This window comes from Melopsittacus undulatus, chromosome 4 (assembly GCF_012275295.1).
Source record: "Melopsittacus undulatus isolate bMelUnd1 chromosome 4, bMelUnd1.mat.Z, whole genome shotgun sequence".
NCBI lineage: Eukaryota > Metazoa > Chordata > Aves > Psittaciformes > Psittaculidae > Melopsittacus > Melopsittacus undulatus.
Genome location: NC_047530.1, coordinates 92,590,189 through 92,616,180, shown reverse-complemented (window position 1 = coordinate 92,616,180; position 25,992 = coordinate 92,590,189). Strand labels below are relative to the sequence as shown.

General features: G+C 42.7%; 1 protein-coding gene across 2 annotated transcripts; it reads left to right on the top strand.

Annotated features, from left to right (window-relative positions):
• Positions 1-25,992, top strand: ARHGAP22 (Rho GTPase activating protein 22). 2 transcript variants are annotated; one of them, XM_031053185.2, is made up of 7 exons: positions 1-229; positions 6,221-6,428; positions 10,377-10,509; positions 15,030-15,103; positions 16,912-17,033; positions 20,070-20,970; positions 25,096-25,992. In XM_031053185.2, the coding sequence occupies exons 1-7, from the start codon at positions 109-111 to the stop codon at positions 25,322-25,324; spliced, it is 1,788 nt and encodes a 595-aa protein (XP_030909045.1). In that variant the 5' UTR covers positions 1-108; the 3' UTR covers positions 25,325-25,992. The 2 variants fall into 2 exon arrangements, with proteins under 2 accessions (XP_030909045.1, XP_030909044.1); XM_031053184.2 differs by having other exon boundaries at positions 16,897-17,033.

Here is a 25,992-nt window from a genome sequence, read left to right as displayed (position 1 = left end):
GCGGAGCTAAGACCAGATGTGCTGCCGAGATTATCTCTCAGGGCAGATCGGCTGCTCTCCGCTCTGTAGCGCTGGGTGAATGGAAAGCTGCCAGTGCTGGGACTCAGAATGTGTCTGATGCCTGAAGTCAGGACTTTCTTTCTCTGCCGCTCCTGCTGTCTGACACTGCCTGGTTTCTGCTTGAAGCTCAGCGCCTGTCATGTAGCAGAGTGCTGCACAAGAACGAGAGGTATGAGATGATTTTCCAGAGTTCAGATTTGTTATGGTTTTCTTTTCCTAGAGGAAAAGCAGATATTTGAGTTTAGCCTCAGAGAAGCTAAGAATCTTGAAAAGGTGCTGGCTCTACAGAGAGGGAAAGAGTGGGAAGCTCCCAGTCTATGGCCAAAAATACTACTGGATGCCAAGCTAGCATTTGAAAATAGTTTGGGAGAGTTCTGTTTGCTTTTACACTGAATATTTAAATGGCTGTATGTGGATGAGAGCAATTATCTCCTACTATATGGAGACTGCTGTTTGTGGGGAATGGGATCAGAAGATACCAAATTCTACCACAGACCCATTTGTGTGACCTTGGGAAAGTTACTCTATCAAGTTCTCTTGATTCCTCCTTATCTGTCACTTCCTTTCTTTCTCCCAGTTCTTGCATGCTTTGTCTGGCTGGATCGTTTAGTTGTTAGGGACTATCTTTCCTTAGGCACGTACAGCTCCTAACATGGAAATCCTTTTTCAATTGCTGATGCAGTAATTCACAGTAATAGTGTATGCTTGGGTGGGCTAGAGGAGGGGAAACAGGAGTTAGAGGTTTGTGTGTGTTTTGTGTTGTGGAAGCATATGCATTTCTGAATGTCTGCCCATGAGTTTTTTCCTCAATGCTTTCATGTGTGAGAGGGACAGATAAATGGGAGCATAAGCACGAATGTGGGAAGGTAAAAGTAGATTACCTGTGCAGGTGAGCACGTATACAATCTTCACATCCATAAATTGTCTGTTGGTGAGGCACCACATGCCTCACAGACATGCATGCGCGGGTGTATGTACTGTTGTATAGCAGCATCCAGGTGTGTGCCTGACTATCTTCCCACACATCTTTTAACGTGTGTGTACTAAGCTATACATACAGCTGACATAGGTGTGCTTGGACTTTTCCTATTTTAAGTACATACAGAGCCCTCAGTCTTCCCCATAAAGAAAAAATCTACTCAAGAACTGACTTTATTATCTCTGCCTTTATTTTGGTTGAAATCAGAGCTCTGATGAGGAAAAATGAACAGGGAGAATATATTTTCCTGCCCACTGCATGTCTGGACAGCATAGCTGAATATATAGGCTTTGTATGCCTGGAGCTGGTGGGTGAGCTATTCAGGCCAGGACAGAGAGTCTGTCTGTGTCTTAGTCAGTACATCATTACTGGCTCGCTTTTTCCACAAAGAGCCACCTAAATCTTGAAAGAACAGAGACAGCTTGTTGGAATAGAGGAAAGAAATCCTGTAGCTCTGCTAGCCTCTTTTTTTAGTATCTCTTGAATCTTTCTTAGATTAAGGCTGTAGTCCCAGGCATGCTGGGGTTTTTTGTTGGCTTTTTTTCTGCTTTGAAACCAAACAAAAGGGCCTAGCTATAGATAAAGATATGACAAGGAAAGTTAACCCTTGTGTTGCCAGTAGCTTTTGGCTTTATTTCCAGCCTAACTCTGTCTGGGAGTGTGACTGGATGGCACTGGCTCCCCTTCTTCTGAATGAAGAGAAAGATTTTAATGTCTTCCAGCAGGATCATCGAATGGAGTGAAGTGCTGCCAAGTTCAGTCTGAGCTGCAGGGCCTGGTGATTAAAAACAGGCCTGTGCCTTGACGAGCTGGGGGATGAGGCTGTGTGTGACTGTCTCCAGATTTAGCTTTTCCTTGCAAGGCAGGGCCGTCCCTGTCCAGCCCAGAGATGCTGTCATATGCTGGTAGTTTCAGGGATATTTTAGTACATCAGTTCTACAAACCCTTCTGAGACCTAGCAGAAGTGAGATGAGTTTTGTAGAGCTATCAGGATACTGCTTCCCAGTCTGCCCTTGTTTAGTCCTGGGAGGCTGAAGTAGGTGCATCTGCTATGTCTCTTGCCAGCTTAGCTGTGAAAGTCCTGGCAGTAATTTTCCTGAGGGTAAACTTCACTAAGACCCCCCAGCAGATGTCCAGATGAAAGATTTCTGCAAGTGCAGAACTGTCAGCAGCTCACATTTGCCTTTGACAGTCTCTTTGCAGCCCCACTCCAAAGATAGCTCTTAGCTTGCTCCTTCTCTGAACCCTATCACTAATTTCCTTTTCTAAGCCATGAACAAGCTCTGCAGCCACTGCATAGATGAACAATTTCTCCAAAGCAAACCTTCTGGTCCCACTGTAGCTGCAGCTCTGATTTCTCCCTCTAAACCCCAACCCTAATGCTCTTATTGCCAAAAGACTTGGCCTGAGAGCAGTATTTCTTCTGGGTAGCAGCAGCTGAGGGAATACTTCTCTTTGGCTCAGAAAAAAAAAAAAAAAAAAGAGAGCTAGGATAGAGAGAAAGAAGATGCATAGAGCTGTGGTGTAATTCAGACTGCAAAGGGAAAGTTGCAGTTGCCAACAGACTTGGCTTGGGTGAAAAATTGTGTGAAGCTTTGCCTACTTTTCCCTAGCCTTGGCTGGTCTGTGGTCAGCAGCATGCTCTAATGCATGCATGTTGTCTGTGCAATGTTCAGTGACCTTTTATAGTGCTTCTCTGGAAAATTAGGGTTAAGGGTTGAGGGAAAGAGAAAACATAGATCTGCAATTGGAGTTGGGCTGGACTGGGGCTGCCAAACCAAGGCAGGAGGCAGCCAAGAGAGCTGGACTGGGAGAAGTCTTTCTTTCAACCTGGCCATGGCTACAGGGTTTTTTCTTCCCCTCAGCAAAACATGACCCGTGAGAGCTGTGTGATCTCTCCTGTATAGCACTTCAGCACACACTCACACAAGAAGAAACCCAAGATTGTGCCAGCTCCTTTCACTCATCATATGATAGGTAGATCAGCTTCATCTTCAGTTCTGTCAGTCTTCGTTTCCAGGCTGCTTTTTCTTGTTACCCATTTGAAATGATGTGAAGGGAGGTGAGTAATATTGCAGTTAAAACAATATTAGAGTGTCTTTGCTTCTTCCAAAGATTGCTGTCTCCATCCAGGAGAAAAAGGTGTTGCCAGCCTTTATACCTGAGAAGGGAAAAAGACAGGGTTCCCAGCATCTGACTCTGTGGCAGACACCCACAGTAATGTTAATCCTGTGCTTGTGAAAGGTCCATCTGCCACTCCTGAATCTCAAAACAGGTCACTCTTCTATCTGTGTTATCTGTCACATTCCTTAACCTCTCTGTCAGTGGTCTCTGGCTGCAGTCCACTTGTTACCATGAGGTCACTGGAGGGTTGATTGTACCTGTAGAAAGCTACTGCTGTTGTGATTCAAGCTGACTAGGAAGGCAAGGACTGATGTTGCCTGAAATGCATCAGACCATATTGCTAACCACAGGCTAGCCAAGTCTAGGTTTTTCCCTAGACTTTGTAATGCAACTGGACATTATGCATGCAGCTGTTTTATGTGTGCTTCCGACGTGTATGTCTGATACTATCATTGTCCTTGCTCTAACTTCAACCTAGAACACCAGAACATGAGCTTCTGGAAAGATATTATCTCTCTGTCCTATATCTGGGGAATGCAGAGCATTTACCTCTTTCCCAGAGCCTTCTCTAGACATGCCCTTTAGGAAACACAGCTGTGATTCAATGAGTAGAGAATTCAGAAAACAGGGCTGCTATCCTATAATTCTCATGACATCTGCCACAGCCTGACCTCCCTAAACCTGTATGTCTTTTTACCATGTATAATTTCAAAGAAATAGATGGGTTTGGTTGGAGGAAGTTCTTTGTCTTTAAGGTGCCCAGCTTGGTGACTGACCCAAGCCTGCTACAACTAGTGCTGTAGGACCTTGGTTTGCATTGACCTATGGCCCAGGATCAAACATGCAGAGGAAGAGAGAGAAATGGTCACTAGCAAAATAGCATGAGGGAGGTTACAGATGATGCATGTTCCTGGATCATTCCTGTGTATATTTACTATGATATGCACTGTTGAGAGTTACTCCCTCATGAGCAGGTTCAGCAAGAGAGGCTGAGAGATGAACAGGCCACGGAGACTTCACTTTTTCAGCTATGATCTGGATTTGGAAGTTGTCTAAGAAGCTGGGCTGAAAGGTTTGCTCTTTCATGGCTGCCTAGCCTCTGTAAGTGCCCTGGAAACTCTTAGACAATGCTGAACCCCACCTACCAAGCACTTCTGCTGTGCCCCATCGTGACAGCAGGGATTACGTGATGAGATTACAAAGCAACCTGTGCAAAAGCAGGAAGAGATTCCCTGTCCTAGAACGTGACTTCAGAGACACCCTTCTCAGAGAAAATTCAAAGAGATCAGAAAAGAGAACTAGTGAAACATTTACTCTTCAAGAAAACCAATATTTACAGTGGTAAAGATAAGTCACTCCCATGCTCCAGGGCATGCCCTCTCACCAGAATAAGGAGGGAATTTCCTTCAAGACTCTTCTTGGCCCTCCAGCTCTGATACTGTAATGCAGTTGTTTAGGCTGGAGTGTAAGGAAGGTTTCTGTAAGGAAGGGAAAGGAAATTGGACTTTTGGATCTTTCTTGCATGTTTCATTCAAGAAGCTGCAACTGATAGTGAAAGGTTTGTTTCCCTGAGGGGTCAGCAGGGACGGACTGAACACAGAAAACAGGTATGGTTTGACATGATATCTCCCGTGAAGGACAGTGAATAGTGGTTAGGAAACTTCCTGCCAGGAGTTATTCTCCCATGAATGCAGCACTAAAATAAAAATAGAAAATGTGGTTATTATAAGGAAAGTAAGTAGAGCCTTAAGAAAGGACTAAGTCCCCTAGCCTGGTGTAAGCACATGCATGCATCCATTAAATACTGCTTCTGGCTATTGGTTGTGAACACAGTATAACTCCAACACTGCATGCTGCTTTGAGTTTATTTTTCCCTCAGACCTGCATGATTGAGTGCTGAATGCATAATCTAAACCTCCTTGATATCAGTGGAAAGCCTCCTGTTGCTTTGAAAATCTTTGAATAGAGTATCCTATCTGCTATGGACTGGTCTCATCTGAAATGGAGTAGATTCTGTGATTCTCTAATTTACTGAATTCTTATTACCAAAATATGATTAACTTGAATGCTATCCTCCCTGACTCCACCACATGTTATAGGATGCTAGAATTAGGGCTCACGACACAGCTCAGTGGCTGTCCCTATAGATGGAACAGTCTCCTAGTGGCAGGGATTAAACTAAAACCTCTGGGTTTTACATCCTGAGCCCCTTCTAAATTGCTGAAAATCTGGTGCCAAGAGTGTCATTCAGCAGCTAGTATTGACCAGGAACTCCAATGTCCCCAAAGAGGAAGACAGTGTTTCGTATTTGATGATATATGTCTACAATAGATCTGACTTAGAATGGCCTGTGCTAGTCTGGTTTTAGAGTACCTGCTGCTTCTGATATTTTCAAGGTGCAGGAAGTATAGCACAGTATTTTAGTAGGAATTTTGCATGCATTTTACTCTGTTTTAAGTTTTTATTCAATAATTTTAATTAAAGGAAAAGAAATTGAAATGCAAAGCTTGCAGGATGGTGGGGGATTTTCACTATAACCAGTTTTAATGTTAACAGCTGTATTCTGTCATGTTATCAGTCCCCTGCTAGTGGGATTGCTACCTGCTGGGCTGGGCAGCTGCCAACTGTTGAAGGGCAACTGTGTGACAGCTGAGGTGGGTGCCTGCAGAAAGGGTTTGTGTCTCATGTTAGTGTGGCCTTTGTTTTGGCATCCGTGGGACAGAAGGTGCAGTGGAAGCATAACTACTTAATCTAGATTTAACACTGCTGCATATTTTATACATTATGCATAAACATAATCTTAACCCCACTTTTCTTGCATATAGTGAGATACAAACTGACTTAGGGCACAGAATAGTTTGAAGCACTCTTACGCAGGAAAAAGCCCCACTCAGCATATAACTCTTGGCTTTAAAAATACTGTTTTAAAGTCTGCTAGAAATTGGACCTTCTCAAGGGTTCACCCCTCCAGTTGCGTTTCCCTCACTGTATGCCCTGATCCATAGCTCAAGAAGAGTTTGAGCTGATACACAGATGTGTCTTGCTCTCTGTTGGCAGGGATCTTTGGACAGCGATTAGAGGACACTGTACAGTACGAGAGGAAGTATGGCCAGCGCTTGGCCCCACTTCTGGTGGAACAGTGTGTGGATTTTATTCGGGAGCGAGGTCTTACAGAGGAGGGGCTTTTTCGGATGCCCGGCCAAGCCAACCTTGTTAAAGATCTGCAGGATTCTTTTGACTGTGGAGAGAAGCCCCTTTTTGACAGGTGAGTTGACATCACCAAATTTAGGCTGGTTTATCTGTGGCATGTAAAATCTGGCAAGAATGGCCTTGCAGTGGCTATTCTAGTTTACATGTTCTTTACATGCCATCATTCTCTTCATTTAAAGTGTTGCTTAGCCTTTTTCCTGCATGGTGTTGGGTGCAGAGGCCTTCATTCAACTAAGTGCTTGAGCAGAGGGAGAAATTGAGACCATTAAGCTAGCTAGTTGGCAGATCGTGGATCTGTGGAATCTGTGGAATCTGTGTTTGTGGCAATGTCTTGACTCTTTCACTTCCTTTGTCACCAGGTTTCAGAATAGGCACCACCATCTTGCACATCTTTGCTGGCTGTGATGTGTGCAATTTATAGAATTGGTGAGCATGTCATAACAAAGCATTTTCTGACTGCAGAAGAATTATTTTTTTCATCCACAATTTCAGCAGTTGAGATGATACTTTTATTTCAAAACAGTAAATATCTTTTGATTTTCAGCAAAACTTGAGTCAAATGTTTCTGAAATAAAAACAGCAATTTTGCATTTTTCTTCCCAGTATAAAATGTTGATGTAATCAGTCCTTGCCTTGTACAAAGACATGCTAGCTGCCTTCTTGTCCTGCTGACCATACCAACATCAGGGAGCAGCAGGACCAGCTGCTCTAGCGAGCAAGGTGAGCCAGGAGCCAAGTTTGGTAACGAGGCTGGCAGAGTCAGTGACACAGTCCAGTGATCACCTGGCAAATCCATTGTGATGAGGCAGCTCCAAGATCAGGTTAGGTAATCCATCTGTGAGTCAGAGTCCAGATCAACAGGGTCTGTAGCCAGGCACAGACATGGCTGTGAGGCAGTGGGAGCTGTAGCTCAGACACAGGATAAACAGTAGAAGCTCAGTTTAGTATTGGCTCCCATGAGAAGAGTGTCAGCCCTGGCTCAGAGCACTCCCATCCAAGGTCAGCAACAGAAGGGGGGCAGCTCTCAGCTGTGCTATCTGTGTTGGCTCTGAGCCCAGGCAGTCAATTAATCAGGAGGGATGGATGCTCTCGGGGCCCTTGCAGCCAAATCCTGTCCATAACTGTAGCATTTCCTTCCTCTCTCATACATACATGCTACCCAGAGGGATGGTCAGCATTGTGCTAACCTGAAAAGTGCTTTGAGAAATGGGCCTTGACCCTAACAAAGACTTTGAGCTCCAGGAATATTTGGATCCAAGGCTATTTTACGTATCTGGCCCAATCTCTATCAGAGGTCCCTAAGTATGATCAGATCTGGGATCTTGACTTGGACACCTGGCTCCGTTTCTTGCTGGAATTCACTATCACCACTTTCTCAGGCGATACACGCAGCATCTGGTGTATCACCAGCACATTAACCTAGGGGATCACTTCCTCTGCACTTACCACCAGTCTTGACATTGCCAATAGCATCCCTGCCCAGTGCTGAAGGAAGAGGAAGCAGTCTCCTGCATGGGAAGCACAATATTTGGTCTCATCCTGGGAGGAATATCCCTAGAGTTTATTGGGAACATTCCTCTAATTCTTCCCTCCCCTCAACTTCCCAGACCACCCATCCTCCTTTCTTTGATTTTTAACCACAATCAGCCTTTGCTCTCTAAATAGAAGTGTCAAATATTTGGAAATATTTTCATGAAAAAAATAAAGTTTGAAATCATCAAATTGTCTCACTTGATCTTTTCTTAAACAAAATCTCTGTATTTGTAACTGAATGCCTGGGTGTTCTAGTTTAGAATTGGAATTGTTTTAACTCGTGGAAGTGAAAGAAGTTATTTTGGAAAACTCTTGTATTTTGGAACAGGAGTATCTACAGAAGGAATTAATTAGGAATGACAGTTTTACTTTCATCTTTAGTCTAATTAGTCTAATCCGTACTAACTTCATTGTCATGAAGATAAGCCAAGCCTGCCCCCAGCATTTTTAAAGCAGGAAGCACCTTTATTTCCATAGTCATTTGCACTAGCTAACTAGATCAGTGCTAAGTCTCACCTTCAAAAGAGGCAGTAAAGATCTCCATGAAGGAATGCCTGCCTTCTGGGTAGTTGATTTGAAATGTGATAACTGATGGTTCAGTACAGAATTAAAGGAGGCAAGCCTAGGGGATCCAAATAGTGTGACAGTTGAGAGTCCCCCCATCATTCCTTTTTGCTTTTTCCACTGTAAGCTCAGCAGCTTGTAGGTCCAGGTCTCTGGTCTTTGATACAAATCATCACAGATAAGGGGAGAGGCTAAGTGAAAAGCTTACCTCAGCTAAGTGAAAAGCTTTTCGTGCATAATTTTCTTGATGTATAACTAAAACTATTCATATATGGCTTATGATAACTAGGCAGCAGCAAATATTTTCTGCAAGTGTAAAATCTGTAGGCTTTTTTCCAAATCAGGTGCAGGGAAAGGAGTATCTTCTTCTTTTTTTTAACTCATTGCAGTCAGTGCTTGTAGATGGCTCTTGTATCCAGAGTGATCTTCCAAACACTAGAGCCTGCCTGCCCCATGGTGGATCAGATCTCTTTGATGACTGATAATTAAAATACTTATTTTTTTAAAAGGCTTGTTTTTCCAATTTGAGTTTTAAATGCCTATGTATATTCTTATGAAAGGACAGGTGCTGATGTTTTGGAAGCATGTACAGCAGTCTCTTCTTTTGTGTTTCCACACTGCTGCAAGTTTGGCTGGATTTCACATGGCTTTGAGAATGAAGCAGTTACTGCAGCCAGCAGACCTGAAGCTGTAGTCTGGGCTCTGCTTCTGGGTAACAGTCATATCCACCATCCATGCCTAAAGCTCTACACTAAAAGAAAAAAATAGTAAGGGTGATGACCTCATCTCTGTACAGTATTTATAATCAGCTGAAGAAAACAGCCATGTGTAACTGTGGTATTCCCAAATGTGATGGAGCTGTTTAGTAGGAATAGCATTATCAGGATTAGCAGGAAGTAGTAGCTGCTAGCAGCTGTTGTAATTTTTCCTGTTTTGTTTTATCTCTGTGCTCCAAAAATGCTTAAAAACATACTAAGCAGAAGAAATTCAGCTTTTAGACAGGTAAGGATTTGAAGCTCTTGCTCCATGGTTACCAATACATTTTTCTCAGAGCTCTTTAAAGACTTTCAGGGCAAAGGTGGGTAGCAGGGAGCTGGTGACAGAATCTCTTTAGCTTTCCAACTGTCAAAACCTTCCAGGTGGTCATCTGCAAAGATTAATAAAGTTGTACATCATGAGAGGGGTATTGTCATACATCAAAAGCTGGATATGAAACTGAAAAGGTTCATCATCGTAGGATCTGACACCTCAACCCCAACTTAAGAGCAAAGGAGAGAGAAGAGGAAAAAGTTCCTGAGGGGGAGAGAAAAGAGAGTGCTTGATATCCCAGCATAACAAATGGGCTAGGAAATGACAGATACTCCAGCCTAAGAGCTGTGCCAAATGGCAATAGAGACCCCAGGGGAAATACAGCTCCCTCCATTTTTTTCTGAATGGTTGACTAGGATACTTGAGGGCCTGGCCTATCAAACTCAGGTGGGTGCTGGCTGAGAAGAGTATAAGGAAGGAGTAATCAGTGAGAGGATCAGAGATTATGTTTGATGCACGAGGATGCAGAGCTCTACTCCCTGCTGTGTGATCACTGTGCACTTGCCTGGTTGGTATTGCCCACAGTCTTGATCCACATTGTCTGGGAACCACACCACCACCCTACCTTAAGCAGTATCATGGACATATATCTTCCACTGCCTGTATTGTCTGAGGTGCATTTATATGTTGACAAAATGGGAGGTTTCCCTTGTTCCCAGGTAGACCCTCCTGCTTAGTACAGGCATGTGGCAAAACAGCTTCTGTCCATGTGCCGACTTTGTCCCTGTCCCTGCAAGAGACCTTCATGCACCTCCAGAGAAAGTAACCCTTAGGGTGGTGTGGGTTTCTAAATTTCCTTTCCTCTTCTCTATTGCAGCAACACTGATGTTCACACTGTGGCGTCCCTCCTGAAGCTTTACCTTCGAGAACTGCCAGAGCCTGTCATCCCCTTTGCCAAATATGAAGACTTTCTTTCTTGTGGACAGCTACTCTCAAAAGATGAGGGAGAGGTCAGTGATCCTTCTAATCTGCCTCCTTCTACCTCAAAGATTGTTCCTCAGACTCAGCATAGTACAGCTTTTTTCTTGTCACTCTTCAGTCCTGATTTAAATCAGTGAAGTTCCTCGGAACCTTCCTCTGAGTTTTCCTAAACCATGAATTGGGCATTAGTATCACAGGCTCCTGCTTGAAGCAGGAGCTTCTTTGAAGTCAGTCTTGTAGCCTGGTAGTTTTCCTGAACAAATTCTGTAGAATAATTTGCAAGAGATTCATGGTGGGAGATCTGGGTTCCTTTCCAAGCCTTGCTGTTGACTCATTAACAACCTGTATGAAGTCACTCTTTTTTTTCTGTGTTTTCAGTTTCATATATCAGAACAGCTTCCCAAAGTTTTGGTGGATGAGGCGTTCATCAGTGAGAGGGTCTTTGTCTTTTCTAGAGGAAAGGTGCTACAAAAGGACAGCTTATGATATTATCCCAAAATAGGGGGAAATATGCTATGAATATTTTTCCAGAACCTTCTTCTGATGTTCCTCTTTGATTTTCAGGCAAGAAAAGGGACTGACAAAACCTCTAAGTCTGTGGCAATCATGGAAATTTTGATTCAGTGCCTGGGAGGAGCAGGATAATTTACAATATGATTGATTGATTTGTTTCATCCATATTGTTCCTCTTGTGGTGATGTCTGAGGTCTTTGCTGACTGCAAAGACACGTTGGATCTGGTCTAATGCGGGTGGAACCGTGCCACCTTCTAAACCAGAAATTTAAAGAAGCTCTAAGGATTGTTGTTAGTGTCAGCTAAAGAAGCAAAGGCCTGAGGGCTTGTAAGTTGTAAGCTGCAGTCCACAGTTCCATCCCTTTTCTGTGTGTGGCCTCAAAAGAGAGCTCACATCTTTGTCTCTGGTGGGGATTATAAAAACTTCTTTACTGAGAGCCTGCAGTTCACCTTCAGTTCAAGTGGTATAAGACTCTGGGGAGATTCAGTCTTTCTTGATGCCCATAGGAAGATGCTGGCTTGCATGCATCAAATGTAGCACATCTGATAATGTAATTTTTTTATGGATATAATGCAAGTTTGCTTCAATCTATACTCACATGATGTATCCTGTAACCAACCCTGAGAAAGCAAATTTCCATGTATGACACAGCATATTGCCACACATAGATACGCATTTGCATTCTGGACACAGCCACACCAGTGTGCCAGTGCACTAGTAGTGCTGTCTTAAGGGGTTACAGGTATGTGACTATTATCTCCCAAACTTGCTCCATTTCTTCTTTATACTCAGGCAACTCTGCAGGGTGCTGTGTTACAGACAGCACAATGGTTGATTTCACAAGAAACAGCAGCATTTCTAAGGCAGTGGAGCTGGTTGCATTTTGGTCTCAGGATGTGCAGACTGGGAAGTTTTGGATCCATTAAGCACTATTGCACAAGAGTAGAGACACTGCCAAGTTGGGCAAACATAATTGTACATCAGTGCTCAGCTTATTAACTACGTAGTTGCCTGATTTTGCCTGCACAGGCTGCAGCAGTTTGGAAAGCAATATCTCTGTTGGTTTTGTGGGAGCAAGGCCAGACTCAAATGACTCCTGGTGCAATATTCTCTTTGGATTAGAAAGGCAATGTGGAGCACTAGATAACCAAAATGAAAACGTACGAAATACAGCATTGTTAATAGCACAAAGTTTTCTGACTAGACTGCTGTAAACATAAGCATTTATATTTATTTATTTTGTCAGGAAAATCTGGAACCTCAACAATGGCTGTTTACATTTTCAGAAAGAAAGGTGAAGTGCACACACCAAGGGTGGAGATGCAGTACGTGCACAGTAGCACGTGGAGCAGAATGTAGCACAAAGTATACCCAGCCTGTAGGGCCTGACTCGCCTACGACATGGAAAATCCCACAGCTCAAAAATGCAGTTTCACTGAAACCATAACGCTTTAGCATGAAATAATAAGCAGGAAATTTCAAAATAAAATGCTTCATTTTGAAAAAATATTTGGATTTTTTGGGTGAGAGTTTTGGATTCAAAATATGGTTTTTTGTTGTTTTTTTTTTTTAGTTTTCAGTTTTATACACCCACCCCCCAGTAAAATCAAAATTATTGAAGGCAAAATAGCCATTCAAATAAAACTGTTGGCACCCCGTGCTGCTACATTGTGACCATAGATAGGAATTATTGTGATGTTAGCTCGGCCTAACCTCCATCTGCAGCAAAAAATACTCCAGCACTGCCCTAAACTTTCAATTTTTCATTCAGAATGCTGTTCATCTTCATTCTGCACCCAGCTCATCTCTGGTGTCGGAATGCAAACAGAAATGTAACAGAGACCTTTGGCTGTGCTGAGGCCTCCAGGCATCAAAATCAAAAGATTTGATTCTCATGCCAACTGGTTTGGAGGAGGGATTGAAAATGAAAAACAATTTTAGAGTAAGAACAAATGAAAGATCTTCAAATATCTCAAAACTCATTCGAGTCTGAGCTGGCTTAATATAATAGCATTTTAACTTTCACTGCTGCCTGTATTCTTGTGGTGCACACAGAAGTTCAGTGGGCTAAGCAAATGGCTTTGAATTTTTAAAGAGGGGTCTGAATTTGAGTGAACATCTAAAGTGTTGCTATCCCAGCTAGAAGCTCCTAATTGTCGCTGAGCCTTGGTTTTAGGATCACTCCTTGGAAAGCATGCATCTGTGGCAAATTACACATGCAGCATTTTCAGCAGAGTAAGAGTTAACACTGCAAAAGACCATGCTGAATTACAGTGCAGTGCCTCTATTGCTTGCTAGGCTGCAGCCGTAAGCATCATTGGTGCTATTTATTAATAATGGAGAAGATTTTAGCTTGCATTTTCCTTTACTCTTTCACTGGAGTGTTAATAGTCTCAGCCTTCTGCCATCTGTTGGTGGGTTCAAACCTGTGGCAGACCTGAGAAACGCTGCAGCTTTTTTAACCTGGAAAGTGTTCATACCCTGACCAATATGAAGATACTCCCTGTGTAATTGCACATTTGTGACAAAGAAAGAATTATAAATTTTTAGAACCTTTTTGTTTCTGTTAGGTAGCACCTTGTACCTTTAGGTCATGTTCCCAGCTGTTCTTAACTGCCTGAATTTTCTGTTCCAAAGCCCCCTCTTGCATCCAATGGAGAAATGGTATTTTAATTTAGAGCACTTGAGATACAGAAGAACAGAACAAAAGTTTGAAATAAAATGGGTTACAAAGCAAAACTCAAGAGGAAATTAGGTCCATTAGCTCACCTATTTATAGTTCAAATTTCTCACTTGAAAGCTGGATGACCTGAACAACTGACCTGAACATTCACAACAGTAGCAGCTGTCCTTGATTCACGTTTTCAGAAATTTAAGAGAGGATTGAGTTTGTCAAGGTGGCTGTTTTTTTTGCTGGTGTCTCCATTGTTGTCTTAGTTAAATCAGCGTCATTTTTAAGCTAGGGAATTAAAAAGGATTTACTACTTTTAAGAATATTTTTAAAGTTTCATTTTTTATTAGAGGACTTTTTGTTGTGTTGGGACATACGGGATAAAAAAAGTGTGTCTACATATAAGGTGTTAAGGGTAGAGGTGGTGCTCTCTGGATCTTTCTGACTTCTCTGGACCACAGAAATCAGGAAGATCGTTCAAGAGGCTGGCCTACAGAATTTGCTCCCTACCAATCCTTAGAAATTGAAGAAAGTTGAAATGAGTGTCCAACTGCATTTCTTTGGGGTGGAACCAGCTGCTTCTGGAATTTCTCTATTGTTGGTTAGCAGCCTTCCATCTTTAGTTAGCAGCTTTGCTCTTCCCAAATGGGCTTTGGTATCTGTTTTCCCACAAAAGATTTAGTTATCAAAACCCAGCAAGTCTCCAGGGCAACTGCAGGGTTGACAGAAACAAGCAAATGGTGCTTGGGATGTGGAAGGACAATAGCCTTCTGAGTCAGAGGTTTTCACTAGATGATTTCAGTAGCTTCAGGGTTTTAAGTCATTCCTCCAGCATATGTCTCATCTTACAGTTTAATGCAAAGACAGAATTCATATGAGGAAATGTGTCACAACTCAGAATGACTGCAAATGGAAGTAAGTTATTAAAAAGGAGGTAGTTGAATTGGAATGTTGCTTAGGTTTTTCAGAAGAAAACTCCTCTGCCTAGTTAAGCATTGCTGCAATGTATTTGTGCTACACTCAATGCCTCAAAGTTTCAAATAGGCCAGGTGCTGAAAAGGCATATTTGTTGGTACACTTATACCAATGCCAGTGGGCAATCTGTGAAAGCTAGCAGGCCTCACTAATTGAGGGCTTCCATGTTAACAATTAAAGTTGTCAGGACAATTTCCACTGATTTTGAGAACCAAGTCAAGTTCTGGACATTGCACTGGATGACACCTCTTTTAAAGCAGTCCCATTGTCTTATCTGTTATTCATGATTTTGAATCTGGAAAGAGGACTTTGTAGCACTGAAGGAAAGTCACGTATGCTTTGCATCCTTTATATTAATAGCTCTCCTTCTTGTTTTTCCTGCCCCTCAGGGTACCCAGGAACTGGTTAAACAAGTGAAGAATTTGCCCCAAGCCAACTACAACCTCCTCAAATACATATGCAAGTAAGTGAAGTTAATTAACACTTGGAAAAGTAAGTTTATGAGGCTCAGTCTTAGATGCAAATAATTTACTCTGAAAGTATGAATATTCAAGCATCACTTTACATGTAAGTTACTGCTATAAAACATGTGGAGGTGAATGTGCAGCCTGCCTGAAGGAAGCTCTTCTTTTATCCAAGAACATCAACCGACCAATTTGCTGTCACCCACAGCAAAGATACTAATATGTTATATTATTTATTTCAGAAGTACTTAGAGACCAGTAAGGAAAGGGATTTTTTTCCAGGTACCACACACTTGGAAGATTTATGACACAAGCTGAATAGCAGATGCAGTTATAATAGCCAGCCTGGCCTCAGCGCTGTTTTGGAAGGGGGGCTGGGAATAGCTTCCTCTTGGAGTACCATGGACTCTGCAGCCTTGTCTCTTCCCAGCTCTCTGCTGATCTTCCATTTGTGCAAAGTGGGCTGGAATGTCTTTTGGGAGCTGGAACTGACTGTTACCCTAGATACAGTGTAGTGAACTTTGTAATATTTTAGTCTCTGTCGTAGGTAGTCTCTTTATGAACAGTGGGATTTGCATATCTGGGGCAGGCAGTAGACATAAATGCTGACATGAAGCCCATGAGTTACTCAAGAGATGTCAAGCCCTTCCCAAGTGTACAGACAGATAACATTTCTGAAATGTATTTTTGAATGCTTTAGAAATTATTTTTGCTTTACTATAGAAGCACATAGTCATTTGTTTTAACAACTGAGCACCTCAGAACACAGCTGAAGCAGGGGAATATAATGATACATGTTTCTAAGTGAAGACCTGAGGAAAGGAAAGGCAAGCAGAATTTGCTTCTCAGTGAAGAAAACTGAAGATTCTTAGGGTCTCAGCACAGTGTCCACCACAGGGCAAAGCTGCAGAATAAATGGGAGTGCCAAGAAAAGCTATGCTGTCAGTAGAAGCATTCAGAAATTTGTCAAGTAGTGCAGAATGACAAGGAAATTTTTGCTTGCCAGAAAACCATCCAATCATCCAAAAATTATCAGTAGATTAGGAAACAGAGTACAGACAAAGTAAAATACACTTTTGGGGCCACCGAGTCCTATTTCCTGCTATTGTAGGTCTGCACGTCATATAGCCCTTTTTACAGCTTGGCTAAGTATGCACAAGCTATTCAGGTGTTTGTTACAGCCCTTCTCTTACTACAGCTCCTACTGGGAGAGTGTTCCAAATTGCAAAACATTAACTGTTACAAACTTCCTGCTGATTTCCAGTTTATGCATTTAGATAGCCACTCTGTCTGGATTTCTTCATGTGCTGTCTTTGGCTTGCATAGACATTTTCTTGTGTTTGTTTGCCCAGATGATGCATTCACAAGAAGCATTTGGGCTACCTCTCTATCTGTATTTTATTAGATTCAAGTCACAAAGCTCTTTCCACAGGCTTCTAGTTTGAGGACAAGGACATGACTGAAATGTCTTTTTACCTCTGTTATATCTGGAAGTGAAAACTGGCAGAAGTCAATCCATGTGATTGGAGATTTCCTATAATAATGTGATAATCTGTCATTTCATACCCAGTAGGCTGATAAACTGGTACTTTTGACAGAAGCCATCTTGTCCTCTCTTGTTCATATACTAGGAGGGATCTGAGGTTTTTACTGAGTTTTAGTTGCATTAGTCCCTAGAAGCATTTCAGGTATCAAATTTCCATAAGCACAAGACAAAACTGTCCCTCCTCCAAAATGTCTACAGTCTGAGAAGTGACTTGCTTATTATTTCTCTTCTCCTTTGACTTTTCTGGGGGGGCTTTTCAAGGTTCCTTGATGAAGTTCAGGCTCACTCCAGCATTAACAAGATGAGTGTCCAGAACTTGGCTACAGTATTTGGACCAAATATATTACGGCCCAAAATGGAAGATCCGGTGACCATGATGGAAGGTAGGCACTACTCTTATGAAATAACAGAACACCTGTGTTTTGGAGTTGTAAGAGTATGCTGCGCAGTCAGCAGCAAGTGAAGCGCTCCCTTTCATCAGTGCTTGTGAGGGAGTGTACAGGTTCACCTCTGTTATCCCACTCGCTGCTGGCCTGGGAGTGTCTCTCCACCACATGAAAATGCCTCTGTCCTTTTGCAAGTTATTATATGAAACTCATTTTGAGCCCACTGCTAAAATGAAAGCTCAAATGTTCATCAGAAGGATCATGCTTAACTACTGAACTGCTGTCATTTGGTATAGATACATTTTGGTGGTTAGACAGCTCACTGTAAAGGATATTCAGTCCACACTGAAAGAGGAACTGTAATTTTTGCTGTGCTACAGTGGCTATAACTAGGTGTCTTAGAAGTCTTCTAAGCAGGCTAGGTATGGGTCAGAACTTCACAGAAGCCAAGGAATCAGTTGAAAAACCACTGTTAATTTTGGATGTAAAAATAAGAAGCTTGAAAATTATCTACCTCCATATGGTTCAGGAATTGCCCAGGCCATGATCTCTGGCTTGCTGACACAGGAGCTGGGGTACAGCCCCTCTCCCGGGTGGCACTGCAGCACAACTGTGGTGCAAGTTTTAGCACAGTTTTTGCATCAAGTTTTGTGAGATCTTGGCAAGCCTGCTGGATGAATCCATCAATTCTTTTGCATTATGCACAGATGGAGATGCTGTGCCCAGGATGTCTGAACTCAGCCCTGGCGCCGCTCCCTAGTTGTAGGGAACAGCTCATACAGTGCTCTGCGTGATGGAAATCCTTCATGGAACACCAACATTATAGAATCATAGAATAGTTAGGGTTGGAAAGGACCTTAAGATCATCTAGTTCCAACCCCCCTGCCATGGCCAGGAACATCTCACACTAAACCATGTCACCCAAGGCTTCATCCATCCTGGCCTTGAACACTGCCAGGGATGGAGCATTCACTACCTCCCTGGGCAACCCATTCCAGTACCTCACCACCCTCACAGTAAAGAATTTCTTCCTTATATCCAATCTAAACTTCCCCTGTTTAAGTTTTAACCCATTACCCCTTGTCCTGTCACTACAGTCCCTAATGAAGAGTCCCTCCCCAGCACCCTTATAGCTCCCTTTCAGATGCATTAGTAGCAGCAGTTTTTTTATCTCTGCACAAATGACCTCTGAAAGGTACTGCAGATGTGTGCCCTGCAGGTGTCAACTCATTATAAGGCAGCAGGCCAAATTCAGAACACAGCCTGATATACTGTAGCTGTCCAGGGACTCGAAGTTTTGTTGCAGAGATGCGGGCCGTATTATCAAAGATAGGTTTAAGACCTTCCACTCGAGGCAGGGAAGGTACAAACCTGTGGGGAGGAGAAAAGGGGTGCAAGAGTAGGCGCTGGGTCGTTTCGTTGTTAATAAAGGTGGGGATAGCCGAGACCTCAGTCTGTTATGTGATGCTGTGACTTCCCCTAGTGGCCAGTTGGCCAGCATTCCAGCGCTGATAAGACTTTCAGCCTTGGCCATCAAAATGTTTTATGTTCTGTTGCTACAGATGACAAGTTCAGGTTCATTCACCTCAGGTATTTTATTATGCCGTTCACCTGATGGCAGAGGTGCTGTGCGATGTGTAGGTGCACAGGTGCCACGGATGCTGTGGTCTCATTGCCTCTCTTAATCATCAAATAAAAACACTGCAGAGACCTGACCTGGAATTCTGTATTATCATAGACCTGAACTGTAGAAAAATGGAGATTCAGTGGCTGGAATTTTAGTCTTGATCATTATACTCATAAGCAATAGTGATGCCAGTGTTTTGTTTTATTGTTAGTTAAGAATAAAAGATTGGTTAAACAGAAATAACAGAGAAGTGGAAAGACTCTCAGTTTTAGTTTAAGGGTAAGATGGGTCTGTTAAACCAACTGAAACAAAAAAATACTGCTGATAGTTCATAACAAAAAGCACTTCAATTGTGTTTGTTTTCAAATTTAAATAATGAAGTTCAAATAGAAATATCTGAAGTGTGACAGCCAAATTGTTAGGAACCTTTCTTCTCCAGAGAGGTTTCTTTTCTTCCATGCATTCACAGACATAACATAGAAATTGAGCTCAGTACCTCTTGCTATCAGGCCAAAACCTTTTTAAATTCAGGCTCTTGTCTTGAACCGCTGAGGATGTTAGTCTTATTCTCTATTTTGGACAATACTTACAGACAGGACTACGTATTTGACCTTAAAGGTTTTCCTCTTTTGTAGAAAATGCTTTGTATTAGGTTCAGGACGTGACGTTCTGTGCTGGCTCACAGCAGTCTACTCAGCTACTGGGAAACAGTGACAACTCATTTCTGTGGATAGGTAATTGCAAGTACTTTCTGTACTTGCTGTACACTTCTGCAAGTGCATGGATCATACAGATGTCATACTTTCTGTAAGTTTCTCTATACACTGAGTGCAGCAGAAGCCCTGAACTGAAAGTTCTGGTTCTTCCATATACCCTCTCTCTGGGCCTGTTAAGACTAAAACTGGATGCAAAGGTAGCTCTGTAAACGTACTGGTTTTGGAGGCTGGACAGATCAGTACTCTATCCCAGCAATTAGTGTGTGCAGGCCTGGAATGCATATCTGCCCAGGGTTATGCTGTCCTGCATGGATTCAAACACTAATTTTGATACTAGCTCTGTACCCCTGCCTTGGTGTGCTACAGGCACGCCCTGTTTTCCAGGTATCCTCCTCGTCTGTCATCCTCAAAGGTGCCATTAAGTAGGCCAACTTAGTAATCATTGCTAGTGATTATTTGTACTCTGCTATATTCATGAGCTGGGCTGACACCTGCATCCTTCACAGTCCCCATTTCCAGCAAAGGGAAAGATTCCTGTCTCCTGCAGTCCTGTACAGAAAGGTCTAGAGCACATGTTTGTGCAGACCCATTGCAGTGCATGGTGGCCACAGGCCTGCCTCAGGAGGACCTTACATGTGTCTGAGGTTTCCCATGTCTCATCAAACACTTGTCTCTGCTTTCTCCACACAGGCACCTCCCTAGTTCAGCACCTAATGACAGTGCTGATAAGCGAACAGGGGCGAATCTTCGCTGTTCCTCAGGCTGACGTGCCAGGGAGCCAGTTGGAAATCAGACCTGTACACCAGCGCAGTACTGTGGAGTGGATCTCTGAGGAGGATGGGGAGGACAACAGGTCGGAGAACAGCATTCCCAGCCCTGCTGATTCGCCTTCTAGCAATGCTGTAGTACTAGAGACCACCCCTGGGCCTGCAGTGAAAATCACTCCTTCAGAGTACAGTGGCAAATTGACTCAGCCTGCCACCAGCCCCAGCAAAAGAGTGCAGACACTGCCTCCATGGAAATACTCCTTCCGCCAGCAGGGAGCACGGTCTGTGAGTCCAAAGTTGGGCAGCTCATCCTTAGATATCCCCAACCTCTCCTCCAGTGGGAACTGGTTGATGAATGGACTCTACTCCCTCCGAGGCCACCGCCGGACAGCCTCTGGGGAACGAGTTAAAGACTCTTGTTCTTCCCAGAGACTCTCTACTTATGACAATGTCCCTTCATCCAGCCTCTCCCTTAGCACACACAGTATGGCCAGCACCACATGGTCTACATCATCGTGTGAAATCTCTGTGATGGACTCGGTCAGCAGCTGTGCAGCCTGCCGGGCCAGTGACTCTTCTGCTTTAAGCTCTCTCAAAACTGAGTGGATAACTCAGGACTCACTGTCTCAAAGTGAGGTCAAGACTGCAGATCTGGAGAACAGCTTTGACAGGTTTCAAGCATGCAGCAGCGGCAGTGAACAGAGCAATCCAGCTGCAGCTTCCAGAGACTCTGTCCAATGCTCTAGGGCTTTACAAAGCTTGGTGGCAGAGCTAAAGACAGAGCTGAGCAAACAGAGGACTGAGTATGAGACTAGTATCAAAAGGTAATGTCATCTGCGGGGGGACAGTTTTCTGTCAGCATTACCCCTGTTGGAACATGGGTGTGGGATACCAAGCGTATCAGGTTCTCAGACCTGGAGTTTGGGTTTGGGAGAAAGCAGATGTGGTTCTGCTCTTTTCCTCACTGCTCTCTGAATACAACCTCCCTCCCTCTGATCTGACAGGATCAAAAAAATGAGATTTCCATCAAACAGGGAATTCCAGTATTTCACATTCTGTTTCCACTGGAAACTAGAACTGCACAGGTAATACCAAAATCTGCTCTCTTAGCTAGTGTCCTTGGAGATACATCTTGGAGGGATGGGGACCCAGGGTGACCAGGCCTTAACAAATAAATGTTAGTCTGCAGGTGCCAAGAGGGCACCAACTGAGGGTTTCTTGCTGCTTTTCCCAATGGAAATATTCTTCAGGAAACTGATCTTGGCTCTCCTCTGTTTTGGTGGGGGTTTGGTGGTGGTGGTGTTGGGATTGCATCTCAGCTACAACTTTTTTTAGTACCCCTTTTGTGTTGAACTTCTAGAAATCTCACTTTTGACTTTCGATGTACTTGTGATCCTTTGCTCATAAGGCCACACGCTGACTTAAAATAGCAGCAAGATGCTGCCTATACAGCAGATATGTGAACTGTGTAGCTCTTAGGCCACTCTGATGCTTATTTGCACAACTGCAACTGATGGTGCTGTACTGCAGGTCTGTGCTCAGAAAAATTTCTTCCATTTTCCAGGAGAGGCTGTAAGAAGTATTGATAACAAGGAAGTTATATTTATTCATGTGAGTTAGTGTATTAGTTATATTGTGTGTATTAGTTAGTGTGTTAAGTGTTTTATAGAATGACTTTTAGGGAACTATGCACATGAAATATTGTTGCTTAAAGGAATTAGATATGTTTTAATACACAGCCATATGCAAAATTGCACACCATGTTAAAATACAGAATAATCATCATTGGCCTGGGCTCTGCAGCACACATACATGGCATGAAAGAAAGGTTCTAGTCCCATTTCTTACAAATAGTCCAGTTCTTGGTTTTTTTCCTGTGTGTTAAGGTGTTAATTATTAAAACTGGTAGCATTTATAAGATTCAATTTCCAATCAATTTCCCAAACATGGTACCAAAAGCACATACAACTATTGTCAGGGATTGCATAGCACAGCTCTAGGCTACATTTGTTGCCTCTTTTTTTTGTTGTCATTGAAGTGTTTTCTCAGAAATGCATTTGAACTGTGATCTCTTTCAGTGGGACAGCATTTAGAATAGGAATTTCACTTGCTATCTTCCTGCTTTATTTTATGATTTCCTATGGTTGTGGTTTGTCAGACTGCACCTTTTCTGCATTGTACTGCTTTGATACGTGAAGATGGAAGGAGAATCAAACCATGTAGCAGTTTGGTTCCCATCTACCATCACAGAGTGGGAGAACCCACCTTGTTGGACTGCAGGTAGAACAGCCACTGAGAACACCATCAGTTGCTAATATGGTGTGTTGGAAAATGTCTGTGAATGAGGATGGTAGTTCATGGCTTAATTGTTGTTGTTGGTTTTTTTTATGCCCTAGTGATGCAGAATGAGAGGGAAATTAGGGTATGGGCTTGCATTTCATTCTGTAGAGGTGCTCTGGCAGGCTTTGTTGCAGGGATAGAATACTATACATGAGACAAGGATGCAAAACTTGGAAATGTGTATCTGCACACATTTACCTGCTGCCTGGGGAGGAGAGATGGCTTTACACCTCTTATCAGTGAAACCATTCCAAAAGGGGCTTTCTGCTCTTGACATCAGGGAATGTTCAGGAAGAGCTGTTTTTCATTCCTGCTATTGAGCAGTTTCAGCTGCTTCAGCTCCAACACCTGCCCTCCCCTCCAGCTGTGCATGGACAGACAGTACTGGGGCTGGAGGGGAGGACTGTAAAAATGCCAGGTTTTCCAGGGCAAAGTAGCTAAGAGAAAAACGCCTAACAAACTAACAGTTTCATAAAACCAAGCAAGATGCAATCACTGCCTTTTTGTATTAAACAGGATGACTCCAGCTGTTCAGGACTTACAGCCTGAAGGATTGTGCTGTCAAGTCTAAGAATTTCATGCCAAGTTTTTCAGTTCTCAGAAACTTTGCAATGTTTTTACAACATGTGCAGCAATTTAGGTGTGCAAAAATATGCTCCTTTTGAGACTGCATGAAAGTCTGCTCCTGTGGAAATACAGGAGCTAACTAGCAAAGAAGGGAGGCAGCTTAGCAGGAAAACTTTGGGCTGCCTCACTAGCTTTATTTTATTAAAGATAATTTAGTCCCCAAAAGTAATAATTAGTGCCTTTACAATTGTACGTGTGCTTGTGTGGTTTGCAGAACTCTTGTGTGTGTAGCAGGGCATGTTTTAATGAAGGAATATGAGCTTTTTGTTGGCACATACATAAGTGGAGGGAAAGCAGAGTCAGTACCTGCCTGGGGCAGAGGTAAGGAGCACTTGCTGATGGAAAAGCTGTTATTTATCACCATCAACTGCCCATTTTCTTTCCCTTAGTCAGAGGGAAGCATGTTTTATGGCCTTCATGTAACCAGCCTGTTCAAGAGTATTTCTCCCTCAAGGTTATTATAATTATCAGGCATTCTCTGCTGAGTTTCCGTAACTCATGTTTACCACCTGGGACTCTTAAGGAACTGGAAGTATCTTGGAGAGGAGTATGATGCTGCGTATGGAGAAATGCTGTTAAGTACTATGACTCTACATACTTAAAGACATGGGCAGCTAGTTTAGGCTGCTGTAGCTGACCTAAGCCTTGTGGTGGGATCAGGATCTCAGAGCTGCAGGATCTAACAAAAATATTATAAAGGGAATGTGTTTGTGTGTAGAACCATCCTGGCTTTAGATAAGTCCTCTTGTATTACAGAAAACAACCAGCTGGGTGATAAAAGTCTGCCTCCATCAAGACGGGTGTTTTTTTGCAGACATGGTACACTATTTCTATTCACTCACTAGCGCAGGTGTCAGTCTGCTGGACTCGGTAATCAGCGCATCTGTGTGCGACTAACTTGTGAAACTTGTAACAATTGTCGTATTGCCACTCCTAGCTGTGCATGAAGGAACAGTTTAAGAGGATGCACTGCACTGCCTGCATAATTACCTCTTGGTCACAAAACACAGACCTTCAGTCACTGGCATAAAGGTCATCCTTCCCCCCCCCCTTTATTGTTGTGGAGGCTGTAGCATGTCCCTGTTGAATCTAGCCTGTCTAAAAATAACCCATTCAGTTTCACAGGGAAGTCAGACACCCCAGCTTCACAGCTGGATATTACGGAGATCAGTGAACCTAAGAGGGTTTTGGTGGTTTTGTTTTTTTCGTTTTGTTTTGTTGGTTTTATGTTGTGGTTGTTTTGGGGTTTTTTTGCGGTGGGGTTTTCATTGTTTGGTGGTTGGGTTTTCTCCTTGTTTGCTTTGGTTTGTTAAGTTAGAAGGTGGGCACTTTTCCTAGGAAAAGCCTGATTTCTAAAATCTTAAGCCTGGCATTAGAGCTTTGTGCTCATATACCTTTAACATCTGTTCTTTGGATTCTTTCTTACATGTAACATTGATTTTTGCAGAAGTTTTTCATACTATACACAATTTTATTCCTCCACCACAATGTTGGTGACAAACTTTACAGAAAAATAGCATAAAATGCATGATGAGGAAGGAATGTGATCTCATTCCTACCTGACCTCTAAGGATGTTCCTCTGTACTGGGTATCCATATAGCAATTCACAGTATCAGGATTAAAACAGAGGTTAGATGATTTTGGAATAATACGTGAACTCAGCCACAGGAGTTAATACATCTCCTTAGACACTGTCTATTGGGCAAAAATAAGCATTGTTTTGTAAGACTTGAGCATATTTTCTCAAGATACAAATAGAGGAGGCTCCAGCTTTCAAGAAGTCTCTGTCCTTTCAACTCAACATTAATGAAATGACAATTAGTGCCCTCTTTAAAACTTTCTCTTAAAATATTTTAGCTCTAAGTGGAACAAACTCACATTTATTATAGCTATCTTCAGCACTATTTATTCAGCCACTTAAAAAAAAACAAAACAAAACAAACACTTTTTTTTCCTTTCCTCTCTCTCTTTTGGTTTTAAGAATTGAAGAAACAAGCACAGACCTGAGGAAACAAGTGGTTAGGTTAGAAGAAGAACTGGACCAAGAACGAAAGAAATACACGATGCTGGAGATAAAACTGAGGAATTCTGAACGTGCTCGTGAAGATGCTGAGAAAAGAAATCACCTCCTGCAGAAGGAAATGGAAGAGTTCTTTTCAACATTAGGATGTTTAACTGTTGGGAATCAAAGTGCTAAAGGCTCCAAGTAAAACAAGCTGATGTACAGCATAGAAAATTCTATTTCAGACAAAACCAGTGAAAATGCACATTTTGTTCTGGTATACTCATGCATCATGAGTAATTTTACAGTGATTGTGCTCTCAGTAACACTTGCTCCGTTGTCTTTACATGTGCTGTAGTATTTGGGTCATCTGGGAAAGACTGCTAAACACAAGGCTTGAAAGTGTAGGTGCCAGACTGCCAAGAGAGTGGGCACCCTTTTTATCCCCAAATCAAAAGATGCTGTTCTCCATAGCTGTACTGCTGCCATTTTCTTATTTGCTGTACCTTTTACTGGCCCAAGAACAGTGGAAAGTCCTGCAACATGGGAGGGGTGGTCAGAATCGAAGGACAGGCTGAGCCTGAAGCTGCAGGCCTCCTACACTTGTGCTTAGGAAGATGGCAGTCCCAGTGTCTTACCACATTCAGTGTGATTTACCATACTGATTTAATGAGTTTTCTTCCTGCTCCCTGCATAAAATTTGTTCAAGTTTGTTCTCCTTAAAGTGGCGTTATTTTATGAAGATAATGTGAAAACAAAGTCTACAAAGGAGATGAAGATACCAAAATCTTGGTAATTTACTAAAATTGTTCCTTGCCCAGCAAACAGTTCTTGTTTCATAAAAAATGCAACTTATTAAAGAGTATGTATGTGATA

What these genes read in the sequence shown, in the direction of transcription:
- ARHGAP22 (XM_031053184.2), top strand. Translation starts at nt 109, where the DNA reads ATGTGTCTGATGCCTGAAGTCAGGACTTTCTTTCTCTGCCGCTCCTGC. An exon ending in GAGAAGCCCCTTTTTGACAG is followed by an intron (nt 6,429 to 10,376) that starts GTGAGTTGACAT and finishes TCTCTATTGCAG; the next exon opens with CAACACTGATGTTCACACTG. An exon ending in TATGAGACTAGTATCAAAAG is followed by an intron (nt 20,971 to 25,095) that starts GTAATGTCATCT and finishes TTTGGTTTTAAG; the next exon opens with AATTGAAGAAACAAGCACAG.